Here is a 21847-nt window from a genome sequence, read left to right as displayed (position 1 = left end):
CTGATGGGCCCACCCAGAGGCACTCACACCTCATGTAACCTCTTCCCACGATTCGACTGGACATATGGCCTGAATCCAACAAGCTGGATGAGGTTGGAGTGCTGGCTGTCCCCTCCAAGAGCAGCCGTGCAGTGGGCGTGGCTTCCATCCTGGGTGCTCTTCCTTGCTTTCCCATGGACCGCTTGCTCTGGGGGAAGCCAGCCGCCCTGTTGTGAGGCCTCCCTTGTGGAGATGCTCCTGTGAGTGATGTTGAAATCAGACCATCTTTCCAACCAGCCTCAAGATGACTACAGTTTTGACTGATAGCTGATCGCTTCCTCGTGAGGGACCCTGAACCAAAGGCACTCGGCTCAGCCGCACCCAGATTCCTGACCCACAGAAACTACAAAACAACAGCCTCTAAGTTCTGGAGGGTAATTTTTACACAGCAATTAATAACGAATACAGTCCAGTCACCAACTGAAGGACAATTCATTTATTTCCAGTTTTAGGTGATTATAAATAAAGGTAGGATACAAATTTGCATACAGGTGTTTATATGGACGCTGTTTTCATTTCTCTTCGGTAAACACCCAGGAGGGGGGCTGCTGGGTCATATGGAAAGCGTATGTTTATGAGAAACTGCCAACTTAAACCTGTTTCTTAGTGCTTTCATCAGTGTTGGAGAATTCTCTCCCATTTCTCACCACATCTTTTCTCTTGCCCACAGACTCTCTCTCCTTTCCCCAGAATTCCAAAAACAGTTCTCAGCATATCCTTCAGGTCTCTAAACTACGTTACTGGAATATAGGTTCTAAACCATTTTCTGGAATTTCCACTCTTCTGCTTCTTTGCGTTTCATTCTTGATATTTTCTGACTTGTCTTCCACTTCCCTAGGATTTTTTTTAATGGCTGTGTCTAATTGACTTTAACCTCATCCTCTATTGTACTTAGTTTTATGACTGCATATTTCAATTTCAGAATTTACATTTGACACGTTTTCATGGTTTCTGATTTCTGCTGAGATTCTCATTCTTTTATCTCCTTAGGCCTAGTAAACATACTTATTTTAAAGTATATGGTTTTGAACTCCAATCTTTTGAACCCCCATGGATAATACACTGCAATGGATTGCTATTTCTGCTTGTAATTTTCATCTGCTTTTGTGTCCTCATGTGTCTGGTTCTTTTTTTTTTTTTTTTTTTTTTTTTGCGGTACGCGGGCCTCTCACTGTTGTGGCCTCTCCCGTTGCGCAGCACAGGCCCCGGATGCGCAGGCTCAGCGGCCATGGCTCACGGGCCCAGCCTTTCCGCGGCATGTGGGATCTTCCCGGACCGGGGCACGAACCCGTGTCCCCTGCATCACCAGGTGGACTCTCAACCACTGCGCCACCAGGGAAGCCCGCCTGGTTCTTTTTGATTATGTGTTGAACTTGGTATTTGAAAAATGGTTTGTAAGAACATTCTGAAGTCTAGAATATTGTAATTGTCCTTTGGGATAGATTATACTTTTTTTCTCCCAGGTACCTGTGGGCCCTGTCAATCTTGGAGGACCTCATTCCTGCTCCAGGGGTTGAGAAGATTCATAGCTGAGCTGGGGTTCCTGGGTTTTCTTCTGACTCTCAGGATGGACCCTTCAAGGCTTCACCCCAGGGCCCTGGCAGGTGCTGGACTCAGCCTGTCCCCACAATCCTAAAAGGCACAGCCAAGCTTCTCAGCTACCTCCTGTGAACTCAGTGAATGCCCCCAACGTCCTTCAGAGAAAAGCCTAGAATATAGGCTTCTTTGCTTGGCCTTCATTGCATCCCATGCCCACCTTCTCAGTCTCTTCAAGAAAAGATTGGTCTGAATTTTCCCTTCAGACAATACTAGAAGCCCTGGGCTTCTTCTAGTGTGGGAGGAATAAGCTACTTGTTTAAGCCACTATTAGACAGGGTTTGGATACACACAGTCAAGCCAATTTCTACAGGATACCTTCACTGATACACCCACATCGAACACCTAAAGCCAGTGTGGTGTTTACCATTCCTTCAGTATTATTTTCCTTCACACTTTTGAGGAATGAAAAGAAAAAGGGGCGGGGGGAGGGATAAATTAGGAGTTTGGGATTAAAATATACACACTGCTATATATAAAATAATAACCAACAGAGACCTATTGTATAGCACGGGAAACTATACTCAATTGCTTGTAATAATCTATAAGGGAAAAGAACACACACACACACATATATATATACATACACATATACACACACACATATATATCTGAATCACTTTGCTGTACACCTGAGACTAACCAACATTATAAATCAACTATATTGCAATAAAAAATTTTAAAAAAATAAATAAATTTTTAAAAGAAATGAAAAAGATATATTTTTCATTAAAAATACTGTTAGAGCATCCATCGCCTCCTTCTGCCCAGTATACGTCTCATTTTATACTGGTTTCCACAGACCAAATACTCCATAAAAATCTCTGAAAAGTCAACTAATACCGAATGCAATTTGAATTCTTTAACTTGAAAATAATAAGTTGACAACACACCCTAGAGTGATATTTCATACTCTATACCCTTTTCCAGTTTTTAAGCCTACTTCATTTTTGTTTTAATTCCATTCTCCCTAGAAAGTTGCTACAACTTAGAACGTATATCTACTTACTTCCGGGTGTAACGAAGTGCTTACCGTTTGCGACGGAATTTCCATTTTCGGCAGTGATCGCGCTGGAGAGTGAATTAGATAATTGAATCCCATGGTTATTTGCATTTCTATCTTGGGTCTCTGATGCAATTTCTGATGTACCAAGATCATCTCGGCTAGTAAGGTTCATGTTAGTTTCAAAACCTGAAACAAATTGTAAAAACAATTCTTCTTTTCTGATAACGTGTACTGAGCAAGTTGAATCAAATAGTGGAAGGAAATAATAAAACTTATTAAAACAAACATTAATGATGTTTGAAACAGTAAATTAATAATCACCCTTAATCAAACGTATAGCCTACAAAATATTCACCAAATTTTGACATAATTCTGTTAAACATAATGGGATGCATTCAGTGGCAATAATGAATTTCATAACTTGTTATTTTCAAACATTATTATGAAATCTATAAAGAACTTTTGATGTCATACGTCTAATTACTTGTCATTACAGAACTGCCTATCTTGGGAAGGTTATCTCCTAAAAGAAGCATAGCAATCTATTCATGTTTCAGAAATTTTCTGAGTTTTTAAATGAAGTGGAGCTGAGGCAACCTTATAGCTTTGAAAAAAATGTAACAGATATATTTTCGCTATTGTTACAAAGTTTATTATCCACTTAGGAATACTAAACTTCAAAATCCTACTTCTGCATTCTATACAGTAACAAAATTACCTAAATGTTTAACGCATGTGCTATACTGAGTTCTCTGAGGTGAGGAACACAGACGCCACTGTCCAAATTAGGCTGAAAGACGTGCTCCCACCCTCTGGGGAATTTCCGTTCACCATCAGGGATTTGCCATGTTGCTTCTGCCCCTTGTCTGCGGTGCTTAGTAGGTTCTGGGTATCTCTTAGTCAGACTGTTCTGAAGTTTTAGGCCAATACATGATTCAAAAAGGATCATAAATGTAATACGCCTTATTATATTTTACGGATGGAGGAACAGTTTACCCACCGTGACGGCAGAAGGAAGCAGCGGGCCAGCCCCCCCAGAGCTCATCTCCAAGGCTGGGCTTGACAGCATCCTAGCTCTCCCTCCTGGATGCTGTCTCCCCTTGCCCTTGAGACTTGTACTCAAATAGCAACCAGGCCCTCAGCATTTACCCAAACGCTCACACGGACACGTTCTCATGCTTGGGGTGCGCATTCCCTATGCCTGGGACGCCCTCTCCCCGCTCAGCCCTCTTCCCTCCCCACCATCAGTAATCTTGTTCAGAGCATCTTCTGTGCAGCGCAGTGGCCGCTCCTTTACAAGTGAGCAGGTCTGGTGTGCCCAGACAGGAGGCCGTTCTGGGGCTTAGAGAAGGAAGAGTTGGACAGATAGAATGAGGGCAAAATGAGCAGGGCTTTGACAACCAGGTGGAAGAGGTTCTATTTCCACGACCCAGGGAGTAGCTCCAGACTCCTTGCATTTAAAAAACAAGTAAAAAGGCTTTGGCCAGGCCGAGGCGGGCATCGCGGCCAAGGAGAGGTCGGGGGAGCTTCACCATCTCAGCTCTTGATGGCCAGAGACTATTAAACGGGCTGGAACTGAAAGAGTATCTATTCAACTTGGTCAACTCTATTTTGCCTTTTTAAAAATCATCTTCTGAAAATTAGTAAAACAGGTTTGGTGTTAAAGCGATCTCAAGACACAGACATTCACCTGCTTTTATTTCTCTTTAAGCTTTTTTTTTTTTTTCGCTCTTTAATTCAGTTGTTTATTGAATGCTTCCTCTGGCCAGACTCTCTCCACTAGCTGGAGGTCCAGAAATGAGCAGACAGGTAGCTTGGAGCGTCGCCCGCGGGACCGTGATTGACAACAAACAAGCAGAGGAAGGAGCAAGAAGATGAAGGAACTTGGTGGGCTCCCAGCTGGGTGGCAGTGGGGCTGGGAACCTTCTCCAGGGGGTCTTGTTTAGGCTCAGAGCGTGAAGCAGGGCGGAGCACCTAGGTAACAGGGACGTCCTCTTAGGCCTGGCGGTACAGGACCCAGTACTCTGAGACACTGTGTGAACTCCTGGTACGAGTATGTGATGCTAGCTTCCCCCAGAATGGATTTCTATCTCATAAACAACTGCTATATGTAAACTATAGTCGAACCCTCCATTTTTGCTATTAAAGTTTAAAAAAAAATCTTCATATGTCCAATCAGCAGGTTCACTTGTAGCCAAAAAATGTTTGAAAATGTGTCTCAAAACTTAGGCTGTGATCCTTACGTTATCTACTAACATTTTCTCTATGTTTTTATCGTAAGAGCGCACGTCTGTCTATTCCAGGGATGGCTGTGGATTGGAATAAGGGAGCGAGTCCTTCTTAAGATGGAAGAATAAGTGGTCAACCTGATGACAATTATTCACACTGTTCTTACGGTAATTACCATCTCCTGCACGTTTATTATGTGCTAATCCCCTGCTAGAGGTGGGGCTTGACTTACTTCTCATTTTCATAACAATTCTGAAGAGCTGTCACTCCCTCGCCTGTTTTTGAGATGAGGTCACTGAGGCCTGAGGAGGTGAATTTACCCGCGAACATTTCACAGTGAGCCGGTGTGTTGCCGCTGGGTTTTGACCTAGGTGTGCAGGGCTCTGCCGTCCACCCACACCCATTCTTTGGCTTGGCCCTTCCTAAAGGCTTTCTTCCTTATTTCCTTTGCTGATGTAAAGAATAAAGCATCTTCTTTTCTGTGCCTGTATCACCCATGCCTCAGTGGTAATGAACTGGGAACCCCAGCTTGAAAAACTGTCCTCTAGACGCTGAAATAGAGTTGCGACATCAATATCGACATCGCCACTTTGGGGTTATGCTTATTCATGAATATTAACCGAGGGATTCTTGGTCACCACGTTCTGTGTCAGCCTCTTCTCATAAACACCCTGGCTCCACGCTGAACCCGTGCATGAGAGCCTGTGCCCCAACTTGTTCATTTCTCGATTCAACCCCAATGAGGTTCTGACTCTCAAAAATCTGATTTTGCTGTAAAGTTGTCAGTTTCATGCAAGAACGGTTGCAACATTCCTCGTCAAAAGGACACCCATTATTTAAACACCAAAGGAACTGCAACGGCATCCCGTCAAGAGGACCCTGGCATGAAGTCTGAAGAAGGCTTGGCTATAAAAGTGCAGGTACAGGACGCACATTTTGTGGAAAATTTAAAAAAACAACACAGATCAAATACAGTCATCAGGTTTGTTCGTGCCTCCAAGCCGTGGTCATCGGGGTTTTGAGGGTGAAGAAAAGTCACACCAAAAGAAAATATTTGAGATTCTCAATGAATCTAAGCTAACAAGTAGGGAAGTGAGGGCTGGAAAATCCCACATAGAGATTTAAGGGTGTGTCTGAGTCTTTTATGTATCTCTGCATCTTGTGAAATCAGTGGCCTGTGTATTTCAGGGGCAGCCTTCTGATGGGCGCATCGTAACATTAGCTAATTCGAATTCCTGTGGAATTTTCTTGCAGCCTGTGAACAGGGTTTCTCTGTGACCGCCCCCTGCTTCCTGGTGCTGTTCTCACAGGTACAGGAAAGATGAATCACATCGGGGGATGTGACTCAAAGATACAGTCTCAGTCTTCACATTAAGATATAATGATCGAACACAAGTACGCAATGAAGGCGCATTCAAGTTGAGTATGAGTCGAACGAGACAATTCTACCGAATCTCGAAATATGAATATGCAAAGACAATTCAGTAGCCTAGTGCTAGCTTTTATATAACCAGAGTATCAGGCTGGGTGGGCGTGATGTTCTGAAAACTGTGGTTTTCCATAGGAGATGATACTGCACCCCACACCCGTCCCCCCCCACCCCCAACCTCTCCAGGGGACATTTGACACTGTCTGGAGACATTTTTGGTTGTCACACCGGGGAGGTGGGTGCTACTGGCATCTAGTGGGTAGAGGTAAGGGACGCTGCAAAACGTCCTACAATGCACAGGACAGGCCTCCAGGATGAAGACTGGGGGACAAGACATCTGGCCTGGGATGTCAATAGGGCCGAGGTTGACAAACTCTGCTTTAAAGGCTAAGTCACGGGATTTCCCTGGTGGTCCAGTGGTTAAGACTCCACGCTTCCACTGCAGGGGACGCTGGTTCGATCTCTGGTCGGGGAACTGAGATGCCAACGTGTCACGTGGCACAGCCAGAAGAAAAAAAATTTTTTTTAATTAAAAAAAAAAGCTAAGTCAGTTCACACCATTTCCCACTCACATCTCTCCACCGGTTTCTTATTTTGCTCAGATCACGATCCAAAGGCTTCCTGAGGCTGAGGGACCCTCCAGGACCCCGCTCCCTGCTCGCCTTGGACCTCATTTCCAACTGCCCATCTGCCGCACCCCTCCCCAGCCCCACCAGCTTCTCTGCATCCCTCCACTCATCCTCTCACTCTCCCGGAGCGAAGCCAGGGGCTCTGCGCTTTGTTCAGGGCTCCGCGCAAACCACCCCGAGCAGAAAGGCCTTCCCAACCACCTTCCGGAAAGTGGCACCCCTCTCCCTTCCCCAGGTCAATTTCTGTCCTCACAACTTGCTTTAGCTTTCTACACGGTCCTTCTCATCGCATGACATGTTACGCTTCAAGCGTTTGTTTTCTGTCTCCACCTTCCAGAAAATCGACACCACGAGCTCAAATGCAATCTTGGTGCCTCCAAGGGTGCCTGCACACAGTAGGTGCTCAATAAGTATTTGTTGAAAGAGAGAGAAAAAAGAATGAATAATAAATGAATACAACATTGCTATAAAAAATCCACTTTCTTAAAGAAACCACACTCTGTGTAACTGCGAAATAGTTGACAAGTTCACCAACTGAAGAATTCATGTGAATTATGACAGAGAAATCATACACCACAGTAATCATTTCTCCCCATTCACATGAGATTACGGGAAACATATAGAAGGATTTCCACTGTTAATGATATGCCTTGAGCTCTAATCTCCACTTATTTACATTTTAAGGTAAGGAAATTTCAGTGTGTGTGGTAAACACGTTTTACTCATTCAAAGGGCCAGAGCTGTTTGCTTTCTGCCTAAGAGTGTTAAACTGGACAAGACACAATAGCCAAGATATGGAAGCAACCCACTGATGGATGAATGGATAAAGAAGATGTGGTACATATATGCAATGGAATACTACTCAGCCATAAAAAGGAATGCAATCTTGCCATTCATGACCACATGGATGGACCCTGAAGGTATCACGTTAAGTGAAATAAGTCAGACAGAGAAAGACAAATTACTGTATGATTTCACTTATATGTGGAATTCAAAAAACAAAACAAATGAACAAACATAACAAAACAGACACAGAGTCATAGATACAGAGAGCAAACAGGTAGTTGCCAGAGGGGAGGGTGGCAGGAGATGAGAGAAATAGGTGAGGGAGATTGAGAGGAGCGAAGCTTCCAGTTACAGAATAAATGAGTCACGGGTATGAAATGTACAGTGTGGGAAATATAGTCAATAATAATGTCATAGCTTTTAAACAACAAACAAAATCAAAGGGCCAGAGCTGTTTGATTTCAACCGAAGAGCGTTAACCTGCAGAAGAAAACACTTGTGAGTATTGGAAATCTATTCCTGACCGACAGTAGGAAATTTCATGTTTTCACTATTTTCCCACTAATTACCACTGATAATTATGTCATTATTGTCCTACAAATACACAAGGTTCATGCATAGGTGCTTTTTAAAAAAGTCTTACTTTACATGGTTTTACAATGTCGAATGTCAGGAAATGATAATCGATTTGGTCAGTGTTGACTCCTGGAATCTTGGAGGCTGGAGACGGGTGGAAGCCGGTTGACCCCAAGTCTACAGGGGAAGCTCCAAACCACACGCCACTTTCAAAGACCACGGCTAAGGTCCGTGGGAGTCGAGCAAAGCACCCACAGTTAATATCTGGGTGCCTGACAGCTTTTTCTGACAAAATTTCTACAGCAATGTTGTTGTAGTGATTTTTTTGTTACTTCTTTCTTTTTCTTTCAACAGATCTTTATCGAGCATCTAGTGTGCGCAGGCACTGTTCTAAGCACAGAACAATGAGTATTTTGCTTTGCTTTATCTTCTCATTTTAAATAAATGTCCACTTTGCTCCCTAAATTTTGGTCATTTTTATTCTTTTTCTTAAAGAAGTTTCTCCTGCCCCCAATTGCATAAGTTTCAATTTCTTGAAAACAAAAAAACCCAGAACCTGTCCCAAACATAGAGGGTCCTGGCAGCAATGCACCTGATCCAGTCCTGGCTCCTAGGACTTGACTCTCGCTGGGAGATGTCACTGAATAAGGTGACAAGGGCGCATGACGTCTGGCTCTCACTGATACTCCGTGAAAGCTAGCTGCTGTGTTATGCGATCCTCAGAGCAATGTCCGAGCAGAAAAAGCCTAACTCTTCACTGGTCACAGGACTGGAGTGCAAGTTCACCTGGGAGTCAGAGGTGTAAGTTCACGGAAGGGGACACGTCTGGAAGAGGAGAGGAAGCAGGGTTTTGCTGGGAGACGGAGGCTAAGCAGAGGAACGTCTCTCAGGAAAGGGATGCAAAGATTTTTCAGGGGAGGAGAGAAGCTTCTTACTGGGGAGGAAGATGACTCCTTGAATAAGTTTGGGGCGCTCGAGAAACACGTGAGTGCGGTGAGCGACTCAGAGAACTCCCTCCAAATCTACAGCCAGAGGAAAGTGGCAAAAGGTACAGGGGCTGGTCCATCCGTGGGAAACAGTGAGATGCCCTCGAGCTGGCGGCCACTCTGGGGGCTTTGTGTGAGCGGAATGCAGAGTGATGAGCCGTGGGCCAACACGTTCCTCCTCTACACCACGAGGCTTCTGCAGGGATGGAACACGTAATTCTCAAGTCCTACGCAGTTCAATTGGTATGCAAAGAATTCGCCAAGAGCTTTTAGAAATATATACCTAAAAGAAATGATTCCTTCAAGGCTCCCATTCTAGAGGGGTGATAAGACACAATAAATTACAGGAATGGATGGAAACAATTGACAAAGTGCAAGAAGAAAAGGCACGGATGACTGTCCAACTATCTTGGGGGATGAAGGGATGAATAATCTGTGATCGTCGTTGTGGGATGCTCATTCTACTCAGCTGAGTCAATGTTGGCTGGGTTTTGTGTGTGTGTGTTAAAGCCTTTGACACTTAAAGTGCCAGCATGTACAGGAGGCCCAGGGTGCATCCTAACAGGTGCCTCTTCTCAGGCTTCTAGATGGCGACTCGACACGCAAGGTGATCAACTCGAAGGTGATCGTCTCCAGAGCACCTTCAGCAGCAGACCAGGGGCAGAAAGGAAAGCCGTGCAAATGCCCAGGGATCCACAGGAGAGGCGGGGGCTTCAGTGGCCAGGTGAGCCCCGCAGGGCGGGCATGGGGAGAAAACACTGGATTTGCAAAAGCAGGGACAGAATGTGGCGAGGAGGAGGGAAGAGGAAGCCACAATGTCGAGCGGCAGAGTGAGCACCTCGTGGGCTCTGCCCCAGCTCTGCCCTGGGGTGTGGGAGGAGCCTGGACCTTCCGGGGCATCACACGGGGAGTTCCAGCAAGTATCCGAGTGAGGGTGTGCCCGGAAGGAGGCTGTATCTGTAAAGTGTTATTCATCCAGCAACAAAGGTGTACAGCTGACCAGCTTCGAAGAGAGATTGGAAACGGAAAAGCAGTGAGAATTTAGACTCGGGCAGCTGCAGGAGCAGTGCAGGTGGGGTTTCACCGAGTTACAGATCCCTGGGAGTCGGCCAGGACCAGCGATGGGGGTGCCGTTAGGGCTGCGAACGTGGACTCTGAAGTGACAGCCGCCTACCCAAGGGTTAAACCGAGTGGCGATGATTTGAACAAGAGCATTTGTTAGGACTGAAAAGATAATGTCTAGCGGAGACTTAAAAATCTCTCGGGGGCTTCCCTGGTGGCGCAGTGGTTGAGAGTCCGCCTGCCGATGCAGGGGACGCGGGTTCGTGCCCCGGTCCGGGAAGATCCCACGTGCCGCGGAGCGGCTGGGCCCGTGAGCCATGGCCGCTGAGCCTGCGTGTCCGGAGCCTGTGCTCCGAAACAGGAGAGGCCATGACAGTGGGAGGCCCGCGTACCGCAAAAAAAAAAAAAAAAAAAAAAAAAAAAAAAAATCTCTCGAGAGGAAGGATCTCTTCCAGGAAAAGTGACATTCCTACAAGCAGAGAGGCAGACGGCAGAGCACACGTGATAGAGGATACGAACGGTCAGATGTAAGCATGGAGGGGGGAGAACGCGGGACGGGAGGGTGGGTGGCTGGCAGAGGGGAAAGGCTTCTGGAAGCAGGGGGAGGCTCACGGTACCAAATGCCACAGAAAGGTCAAGGAGAATGAGGAAGGACTGAGCGATGGAGTGTTTCTTCAGGAAGAATGCTTAAAAACATCACTTCTCTCTTGGTTACCTGGATTTGAGATAGCTTTAGGGTGTATTTTGGAAACGGATGAGATTAAGATCCAGGTTTCTGGAACGCAAGAGAAAAACGAACTATAGCTGTTCGACTGATTTAAGGTTGAGAGCGCAATGCAAGGCATAAAAAATGTGAAAATACATTTTCAACTCGTTACTCATGCTGGCTATCATTCATTCTGCAACTCCACAGGAAAATTCCGCTCCAGAAAGGCTACTGCAGGGAGGAATGTGCTTGTTTTTTCCTATTTGGCATTAAGGAAAAGTACAAAGTCTGAGACAGGAGCCTGGCATGGTCCTGCTGCTTCTCAGCCTCTCGTTTCTAAAATTGAGAAGTCGCAGCTCGACTCTGCTGACAGACACACATAGATGGTGTGTCACTACGCATGGGCAGGACCGCTCAGACCCGAAATCGGCATCCAGCTTGTGTTAAACCATATCTACTTTGAGTTCCAAGGAACAATGCCTTTTAAATCTCTTATTTCTCTGAAATCTTACATTATTGCACAAGAGGAAAAAACACATGCACAAAAATAAGGATCTAGAGATCACTCCCCAGGCCCCCTGCACTCTGACAGGCTTCTAGGACATGAATAAGACTTTTTTCTTATCCATGAGAGTATAACCCAGACGTTTGGCAGATCGCCTCAGAGAAAGACAAATGTCAGGGGTAGGGATTCAGGTAGACACAGTGGCTGGTCCTAAACTCAAACAGGAAGAGAGATTCCACGTGTGGCGTTGTGTAAGGAGATGTCAGATGTCAGCAGAGGGCACATTATCAAAGAGGTGTGGTCAGGAGGGCACACGGAAGAGGCGTGTGTTTTGAATAGCAGGCGTCTAACTGACCTTAAGCGACGCGAACCAGACTCCATCACCCCTTTGCTAATAGTCCCAGAAATGGATCAAGAGAGGGCTTCCGTGTCTACGGGTGCTGGGGACCACATGAGGTCCCCATGCGATGACTCCCGTGGCAGCCGCATTCCACAACATGGTCATACGCCTATAAGAACTGATTACTCAAGAAGCAGAAAAGTACAACACTGCGGCGACTGGCAAGGATGGGTGGGTTGAAAACACGTATTAGCTGGACTTGCTTCTTACCCTAAGAGGCTAGAGCCGGCGCCCCGGTGTTCCTCCCTACTTTTAAAAAACCCCTTATGAATTCATCATTCTTGAATAGATCAAGATTGCTCTTGACCTTGTATGTTGAGCAGTCTTCTGCGGCAGAAAGTGTCACCAAGACGCACGCTTGGGGTTAAGTCGGGTGGAAGGAAAGGGCTTCCTTGCCCACCCCGCCTTAGCTCCCGCCACCCACTCCCCTGCCAAGTCTTAGGAGATGGTTTGTGCTAAAAACACCAACCGAGGCAGGAAATAGAGTGATATCTTCAACAACATATGTGCTGAGCAGGGCAAGAATGTACCCATAGTAAAGCTAAAAAATGACTGTCAGTATAAATAAGGTTTGCAGAACCCAAAAAGGCACAGAGAATTATGTTGTGTCAACTTTCTTTTCAGTTTGACGAGCTGTGGCTCCTTTTGGGCCCAACTCTCTGGTCCCTGCCATCGCGGGAAGAAGCATGGCCACCCTTTCCTTTCCCTGGAGCTCGCCTCCCCTATAATGAGCTGAATATGCAACATCTAAACAACAAGCTGGCCTGGCCTGGAGACCCGTTCCTCGTGTCTAATCTCATGGGTCACGCGGGTATTTATATAGCTGGTATTTTTACACTTCCTCAATGCCAGGTGGTAACATAAATCCAGGAAGCCTGGAACGCCACACCTGCACAGCTGCACAAGATTGACAGTGTATGTCCTGGTTTAGGTGTGTGTTTTCTCCAGAAAGCAAAGATGGAGAGGACGATATTCCTTTTCTTTTATTGGGAGCTTTCGGTATTTGTTGACACTGGTATGGTGTCACATGGATGGGAGACTGGTAATACCTACTATCGGAAAAAAACAAGGAGGGTACCCCCAAGACACCTCCATCAGGTTCTACCTCCTTTCTCACGGGAACAACCAACACCCAGCAGCAGATCCCTTTAGAATAAGAACTGGTTATCTATGTTTTCATTTCCATGAGAATTGTATTGACTTTATTTTGTCTCTTGGTATTTAACCACCTTTATTTTTTATTTTTATTTATTTTTTTGCCGTACGCGGGTCTCTTACTGTCGTGGCCTCTCCCGCTGCGGAGCACAGGCTCCGGACGCGCAGGCTCAGCGGCCATGGCTCACGGGCGTAGCCGCTCCACGGCACGTGGGATCCTCCCGGACCGGGGCACGAACCCGTGCCCCCTGCATCGGCAGGCGGACTCTCAACCACTGCGCCACCAGGGAAGCCCCACCTTTATATTTAGCTCGTCCTGGAGCCCTTCTTGGATTTTTAATGTTTAGCTAAATTGTTGAAGAGCAACTACTTCAATCCTTGAGAAATATATAATCTACGTTTGCTCCATTTCAGGGACACCAGCTTGTGCTCCCGTCACAACATGCTGTTCTGGTGCCTCCTGTCCATCCCCTACCTTCACGACGTGAACCTCAGAACAACCAGAGACGTGGCTGAATCACTTACATGCCATACGAGACAGACTCTCATCGTTGGCATTCATTTCACTGATGTAGTTGCAGCCGGGTCAGAGAGAACCAGTAAAATGAGCAAAAGTTAAAAGCCAAAACGCAGTGGTGTAAACTGAGTCTTTTCAAAATCCTTGCTCAGAACTAATTATAAACTTTATCCACCCCAGATATTTAAGAGCCCCAAGGTCACAAGCCAGGACCAATAAAAACAGGCAGGAGTCACAGACCTCAAGCCTCTGCCTGTGGGCACAGTTCACGAGGAGGACACAGGGCAGGCCTGGGGCAAGACCTCCGGGGCTAGGGCTTGGGCACCCCGGAGGGCTCAGGACGGCAGTGATTTCCACTGGTGCAGAGACATGGCCACATTTTAACAGCCTGGCGGTGCCCTGCACGTCTGTAGATCAGCCCCGCTGCCCACCCCGGGTGGCTGCTACGCAGCAGCTCTGAGGCCTTACATAACAAGTTAAAAATATCTATACAGACTTAAAGTCTTGTCAGAATTCTCCTCAAGCCACGTGGCCTGTTTCTTTGATGGCTCCCATGATTGGGTCCTTTACGGAACTAGACGGGCGGACACTACTAATTCCTGGTGCCTTCGAACCCTATGTGCCTGTGTGACTGAATGTCCCCGGAGCCGTCGCAGTGGCAGTGTCACATCACAGAGATGTCGGCCACCCAGGAAGGATGGGACACTGGGAGGGACACTGACGGAAAGGCTGAGCTGATCTCAATGGCTTTCATCTCACCCAGAACTACAGGACGAAAGCCCCTCGGAGCCAGTCAGGAGCTGGCGGTCCCATCCTCATGTGCCCACAGCTAAGCATTTCTCATCCTTCACTTTAAAGAATATACGTTTACAAGTACATGAATGTAGAAAAGCCCTTTTCACACACCCTGGTGTAGTTCCTCCAAGACATCACTTGGTGGCGCCATCGCGTCCTTGCACAAACCCTCCTCTTACAGTGCGAGACGCACTGGTCTCAGCCTGTTTCTCCCACTGCTTGGGTTTCACTCTCCTCCTTCCCTCCAGATAAATCCTACCTTCCAGATCAGTGTTTCAAAGGACATATTTATGGGTTGGAAAATCAATTTAGTGGGTCACGATAAGCATTTAAAAACGAAAGAGAGTAGAATGAATTGAATAAAAATGCAGCATTTCACAAGCATTAAGGGTAAGCAGTTTGAGAAGCCCAAGCAGCATCTTCCCGGACAATGTTTCTTGCAGCCTGGGTACCTCGGATCTCTCGTGTTTCCCTGCTGTGAGCTGCTTCTGAGCAGATCCCATATTTTACTTCTAAAATCCATACAATTTAGCACAACGCCCTGCACAAAACACACCCTCAATGCATGTTTTGAATGCATGAATGAAGCCCACCCTTCTCATGTAACGATTTTTCCAAACCTCTTTGAAGACTTGAGGCAAGTAGCAAACAGCAACACAAATATTGTTACTCATTGAATCATTTTGCCTGAAGTTAACCTCCGATTTTTTTAATCCTGAAAAGGACTTTGTGTCTTGGGGGCGATGTCATAGAATGATTTTATTGTCTGAAAAATGGAACCTTTTCCCTAAAATCATTACAGAGGGTTCCTTAAGATGGATTCGACCCCTGCAGCAATGGAAATGCTCTCTGATTAGCAGCTGGACCACATCGCTGGGTTTCCTAATGATCATCAGGTTAAAAAGACATTTTTATAATCCCTCATCACCACACAGAAGCCCAGTGCCTCTGCCCCGTGTCGCTGTCCCAGCCTCTGGAGATTAGACATGATTCCCAGCCTGGGTAAGTGAACTACATCAGTGAAATGAACGCCAGCCATTAGAGTTTTACTGTCTCGTTTGACACGTATGCAATTCAACCAAGTATCTGGTTGTGCTAAGTTTCATGTGGTGGGTAGGGGATGGACAGAAGGCACTGGAAAGCATGTTACGACGGGAGCACAAAGGAGTCCCTTAAATGGAGCAAACGTAGATTACATATTTTTCTCAAGGACTGAAGTAGTTATTCTTTCTTTCAGTCTTTTAAAAAAATTTTTATTTTTTATTGGAGTAGAGTTGATTTACAATGCTGTGTTAGTTTCAGGTGTACAGCAAAGTGATTCAGTTATATATATATTCTTTTTCAGATTCTTTTCCCTTGTAGGTTATTACAAGATACTGCGTAGAATTCCTGTGCTGTACAGCAGGTCCTTGTTGGTTATATATTTTACATATAGTGGTGTGTATCTGTTAATCCCAACCTCCTAATTTATCGCCCCCCCCTTTCCCCTTTGGTAACCATGAGTTTGTTTTCTATGTCTGTGAGTCTGTTTTGTAAATAAGTTCATGTGTCATATTTTAGGTTCCACATATAAGTGATATTGCATGATATTTTATCTTTCTCTTTCTGACTTACTTCACCTAGTATGATAATCTCTAGGTCCATGAAGTAGTTATTGTTTTTTTTTTTTTTTTTTTTGCGGTACGCGGGCCTCTCACTGTCATGGCCTCTCCCGTTGCGGAGCACAGGCTCCGGACCCGCAGGCTCAGCGGCCATGGCTCATGGGCCCAGCCGCTCCGCGGCATGTGGGATCTTCCCGGACCGGGGCACGAACCCGCGTCCCCTGCATCGGCAGGCGGACTCCCAACCACTGCGCCACCAGGGAAGCCCTGAAGTAGTTATTCTTAACACAAGTTTCTATTAAAAATCCAGGAGGGGCTCCATTACAAGCTATATATAAAGGTGGTTAAATACCAAGAGACAAAATAAAGTCAATATAATTCTCATGAAAATTAAAAACAACTATACTCTTCTGCACTAGAGAATCCGCTGCTGGGCATTGGTTATTTACTTGAAAAAAGACATGTGAACTGCTAAGGGTATGGCGCGCGTTCGGCTACTTTAAACGGATGTAAATGGATGTAAATGGGTGCCCTCCATCCTGCTTCTAAAACCAGCCTGGCCCCTGTCTGGCTGGTGATCTCACCTGAGAACTGGAATTAAGCAAACATAACTCCGACAAACAGATGTGACTTCAGGAAGTAACTTAAGGGCTGCAAGCTTTGGTTCCCTTTTCAGTAACATGGAAATGCCTGAATAGGGGTAGTTTTCACCCACTGCTTTGCTCAAGTCTTCTGTCTCTTACTTACTCCTTCCTGGATCTTTCCACATCAAAGGAGAATAGTAAAACTAAGATCGAAAACATGCCTATTTGCTTGGGAATTACCCTGTTGTACCTACAGTGCACATATGCCAGTTCTTCCATTCTTTAAAATGGACATTTTGGCCAGGGGAGCGGGGGGGGGAAGAGTATGTTTGATCATGAGTCAGAGTTCTGGGTGTGCAGAAGCTCTTTTGTAGGTTTTGCAGGACTTTGGTAATACACACATTCTCAGGTATGCTACCGTGAGCGTTCCACTGTAAACGTGTGTCACCTGGGCTCCAGTTCATGTCTGCCATGCTTTGGTCCCTGCGTATTTTAGGACCGAGTCACCTGTGTGGGGAGGAAAGCGAACTAGATTGTCGTTGATTTGGCTTATTACAATTAACATGTATTAGTGAATGTAAAATTGCAATTGCCCGGTATATTGTCAGTGTACAATGTCTAAGTATGAACATTTCTGGTTTCAAGGAGAAACCAGAAAAAGAAAGAAGTGAAAACCAGCAGAGAAAAAGGTCTGAGAAGCGTCACACACAGCAGGTGACTCATGGGATAGGGCAGTGGGTAAAATGACATTGAATATAGCTGGCTCTCAGGTGGTGAGGAATTTTCTAGGCTAATCTGAGAATTAATCATAAAAATGATTCAAGTCAGCCTAAAGAACCTAAACACTCTTAGGTAATTAAGAAACATCTTTTTCTCTTCCAATCCTCTTAAGGACAGAGAGAACATGGCAGCGGTCCAGCTCATCTTTAGGGAAACTTTCCCTGTACCCTGTCACTTCTAAGAGTTTCTTCACAAAAGGAAGAAAACCCCGGGATATTGTATTCTGTGGCAATAATGAGATGCGGAGAGCCAGGAAGGTCTTTATTAACTTGCTTTGGGAGAGTGGCTGAGTGGCTTAGAGGATAAAGCACTGGGTTTCTCTTTGGAGCCCCCAGTGGGCATTTAATTCAAAATCTAGTCCAGAGACCCCCAACACACAATGGCTGCTTGCTTTAACGGCTTGATGGTATGAAAAATATTTACTGGTTAGGAAAGATAATCCACTTCTGAAAAGACTGCCCTCTCTTCCAGAATTCCAGGTACAAAAGAGCCTCCTCCCACTGACTGTGCCTTAGAGAACAGCGGAGCTGGGATGCTTCTCTGCCTCTTCCGGCTCATCTCAAACATGATGAACTACTTGTGCAAGATGCCCATCTCTGGTCTGAAGGCGTGCTGGCAGCTGGAGGCTCACAGCCAAGACATTAAGCTAATTTCCCAGGATAATTCACACTATTCGAAGGGTCACTTTTTGATCAGGTTGATCTAAATATTTAATGGTCACAACTCTCTGGTTGGTTTGGCTCCTGGGTTTCAAGGAGGAATGAAGCAGCTGTGCCTAGTGGAAGTCCCAAGCTCAGGAGATCTCTGAGTTTAAGATTCCCCCAACAAACATTTATTGAGAGGCTCTGAGTACGGGCCTGACACTATTTTTTTTTTCAGCCACGTTTCTAATGTTGCCATTATCTATATTTCTGTCTCTATAGCCACGTAACTTAGGAAATAAAAAGTTGCCATAGAGACACAGATGAGGAGGGCTTCCTTGGGTGCCTTGCTCCCGCCCCAATCACGCTGGCTGTTGAGAACCACCTCTGATCATCTGTGCAGCCCTTAGCGTGGCCCTGGGACAGGGTGAGAGGTCGCTACAGCTGTACCTTTTGGCTGGTCCTGAGCAGGCATCTGAGACGCTCCACTCCCAGGACGGACACTCACACCCCGACGCTCACATCCCACAGAGTCAGATACTTCCTTAAGGAAAGATGCTGGGTGAGCGCTTTGCAAGTGAAAACAACTGCTGTGAGTGATTGCTCACCTGTAACTAGGAACTGTTCCCAAGCAAAGCCTCACAGAGGCTGAGTCAAAGGGAGACAGAAAGCGAGCCAGCAATCCTTTTGAATGTGAGGAGTTATTCCGGCCCCACCTGTGTGCTGTGGGTCCCTGACACTAGGGAGGGCAGTCTGCGGGACCAGAGAGTAGAAAGGGTTTTATCAGGAAGGTGAGGGCGAGGCGAAGGGGCACTCAAGGAACACGCCCTCAGCTCAAAACCGACACTTCCGTGTCCCTTAGGAACATTTCCAACAGTTTTATGTGGCCTTTGGCTTTTGTGTTTTTACAAAAAGAAAAGTTTTATGCGTCCTCCTCCCATATCTTTTCCTGGTAAGGAGTTTATCTTTAACTTCAGAAGGGAATTACTTTCTGAGACAGGGACTGGGTATCATTTTTACACTTTAATTGTTTTTTGGAGACTAAGAATGCCACACTAGAAAGGACCCAGGGTCTGGGAAAACAGAGACGTGTTTCATTCCTGACTCTGGGACTGATCAGTTTCTGCGATTATGGGAAAATCACTTCATCCCTCAGTCTACGGCTGCTCATTGGTGGATGGAGAGGCTGACACCTGCACCTCTGGCTTCACAGACAGGACCCGGGGAGAAGAGGCACGTCTGCATGCTTGGCCGACAGGAAAGGGCCACTTACAAGCATTAGCTATTAACACTATTAACAGAACACCATGACCAATGTTCCAGAGCGTTTCTGAGTAGTTCCCATTCTCTGAGGTCACAGGCACATACCCAGAATTGCTACTATCGGTTTGGTTCTCTTTCTTCCTTTGGCTCTTAATTTGTAGGGGAGATCCTAAGGGTTAATGCTGAATTCTCGCGGGACAGAAGAGGAACGTTGGAGATGCTTCCAGGCCTTGTCGTGGAGCTTCCAGCTGGGAAGCTCATCCTGCCCTGCTTCCGTGCACCCTCTGTTTTCTCTCTCTCTCCTTCAAGGCTCATGGCCAGATGCTAAAAGGACCAGGTACCCTGAACTCACGTTCAGAGGCAGGGCTCACCACACATGGCTTCCTCTGGCTGCCATACCGGCTCCCCTCTGCACCCGGGAAACTAACTCCACACCCCATCATTGTCCCTATCACCCTTCCTGCCCACGTGCCAGCCCTGGCATGAGGCTCTCCTCAACTGCAGCCGTCACGCACTTCCCCTCTGGGCTGCCGGGCACGCCAGCTGTGCACATCTGCAGCAGCGGCCCTGCACCGTGCCCTGCTCACCGACACTTTGTGATGAAATCTGTGCAACCTCTCGCTAAACGAGGTACAAACAAACCCCTGGGGTTCACGGGCCACTTGGGGGTTCAGTCACAGACCCACTCGTGGTTTATAGCCTCCACGTAAAGCCTCTCACTGAAATGGGGTGGACCCCCCTGCCACCTGCACTGCCTGGACAGGGCAGGGCGCACGGATTTCTTTCTCTCTACTTTGGATTCCCTGTGGCAAGCCCTGTGCTCACATTAATGATGACTACAAGGGAATTAGCTCTACAAGTTAATACAAGTCCTGTTTATGGGCCCCTGGTTGCACCATTTCCCTGTGTGAATTCTTGGGCATTTAGAGAGAGAAGGTGCCGTAAACTGGGAGAGAAATGTCACCACATTCACAACCAATATTAGGCATTTTTTCAACTGTCCAATTTAACACAGAAGACAAGGAGCTTTGTGCTCTTAACATAGGTATGTTTGGCTACTGATCAAAGCTCATTTCCAAGCGGAGATAGACAAAGTATTATTTCTATTGGACATCTGGGGAATTAGAGACACTGCAATGTCCGGTTGCCAGTCCCAAACACAGATACTCTCCTTTACTGCAGCAGGGCCAGGAACTGGGTGAAAACATCCTTTTCTCACAGAGAGATCTACTCTCCTTCTGTGCCTGCTCAGGTTCACCGATACGGTAGGGGGAGCCATTTCTATAGCTCATCCTCGCCTGATAGATGATAAATGGACAGCTTGCTTCTCTGGGGATGTGAAGCTCGTCTTCCCGGAGGACTTACTCATTTGGAAAACGAGGGAAACTTAGGGTTGATTTAAAATGGCTCCAGAAGGCCGCGGAATTCCTTCCTTTCACAGGAGGGAGACCTTTATGAGAGGCAGGAGTGCGCGCAACTACACATCAGTAAACTATGTGCTTGCTCTCCACGCCCTTCATAATTTTCATGAAGCCTCAGGCCACCACCGCTCACAAATAAATCACCATGGAGAGAAAGCAAAGCGGCTGGGGAGCGAGAAAGATTAACAGCTCGGCACGGATAAACTGCTAGTAGAGGCTGCATGGAGGCAAGAAGCCTCCGGGATGTCAAGCCCTGCATCCCATGATGGGATCTAGACATCTGCACGAGGAGGACCAATTCCGTATGCCGCAATTTCATTACAACGCATCACAGATGAAATGAAGATGGTGTCGAAACTTCTGTCTCAAACGCCAGGAGCAGAGAATGACAATTTACCAACACTGTCTTTGAGCAGGTCAGAGGTTTCTGCCTGTAATTCTGTGATAGCTCACTGATTTTAAGGCATCTTCTTGTGGCTGAACAACGCATAAGTAATTGTACTTAATTTGGCAGTGAGGCGTCAAAACCTCACACCATGTTGATTTAAGATGCAACCGTATGTCTTTTGGGACCTGGATCTTTCATACTTAGTTCTGTTTGGATGCGATATTTAGAAATCCACACTTGTTGTCGTAGCAGAAAAGTTGTCTGCACAGCTGCCCACGTCTGGAGCTGTGCTCAAAGAACCTGTGGAAGATCTCGCAGGCCGGTGTTGTTTTGGTGGAAAGCTAACTCCTGAGAATTATTTTGGTTGTATCATGAAAAACGAGTCTCCAGCATCCGGAGGCGGCTTCTGTCCTGAGCAACCATCTCACATTCATGGGCTCAGAAGGATTGACTGGTCTGTACTAATTAAAGTGACTTAAGAATAAACCTTTTGTTTTTCTAAAGGACTTTTCTAATAAAAGGTTTATAAATATTTATTAGTAAATTGATTTGACCTTGGGACATACTTCCAAATAATCCATTGATGGTGGAGAAAACTGGAGATGAGCTAAGACTGGCCACAGAGAGAGTTCATTCATCTATTCTCTACTTTTGTATGTTTGCAATTTTCCATAAAGCCGACTTTAAAAATAACTCTTTGGAAAATAAATGGCCCTATGGAATCAAGTAACATGCTGTAAAAAATTCATTTAA

General features: G+C 46.1%; 1 protein-coding gene and 1 long non-coding RNA gene across 2 annotated transcripts in view; one reads left to right on the top strand and one right to left on the bottom strand.

Moving 5' to 3' along the window:
- The window catches only part of LOC141277076 (unconventional myosin-XVI-like), a 33093-nt gene extending 30108 nt beyond the window's left edge, over positions 1 to 2985 (bottom strand). Inside the window, exon 1 of the mRNA XM_073795405.1 lies at positions 2669 to 2985. Coding sequence (XP_073651506.1) covers positions 2669 to 2813 — 145 coding nt within the window. The 5' untranslated portion in view covers positions 2814 to 2985. The remainder of the gene's footprint in view (positions 1 to 2668) is intronic.
- A 6352-nt stretch (positions 2986 to 9337) lies between these two features.
- Positions 9338 to 21820, top strand: LOC117308839 (uncharacterized). The gene is made up of 2 exons (XR_004523081.2): positions 9338 to 10000; positions 17853 to 21820. It is a non-coding gene; the product is annotated as an uncharacterized lncRNA (long non-coding RNA).
- Positions 21821 to 21847: the final 27 nt, after the last annotated feature.

This window comes from Tursiops truncatus, chromosome 18 (assembly GCF_011762595.2).
Source record: "Tursiops truncatus isolate mTurTru1 chromosome 18, mTurTru1.mat.Y, whole genome shotgun sequence".
In the NCBI taxonomy this organism is placed as follows: domain Eukaryota; kingdom Metazoa; phylum Chordata; class Mammalia; order Artiodactyla; family Delphinidae; genus Tursiops; species Tursiops truncatus.
This window is presented reverse-complemented; position numbering and strand designations above follow the sequence as displayed.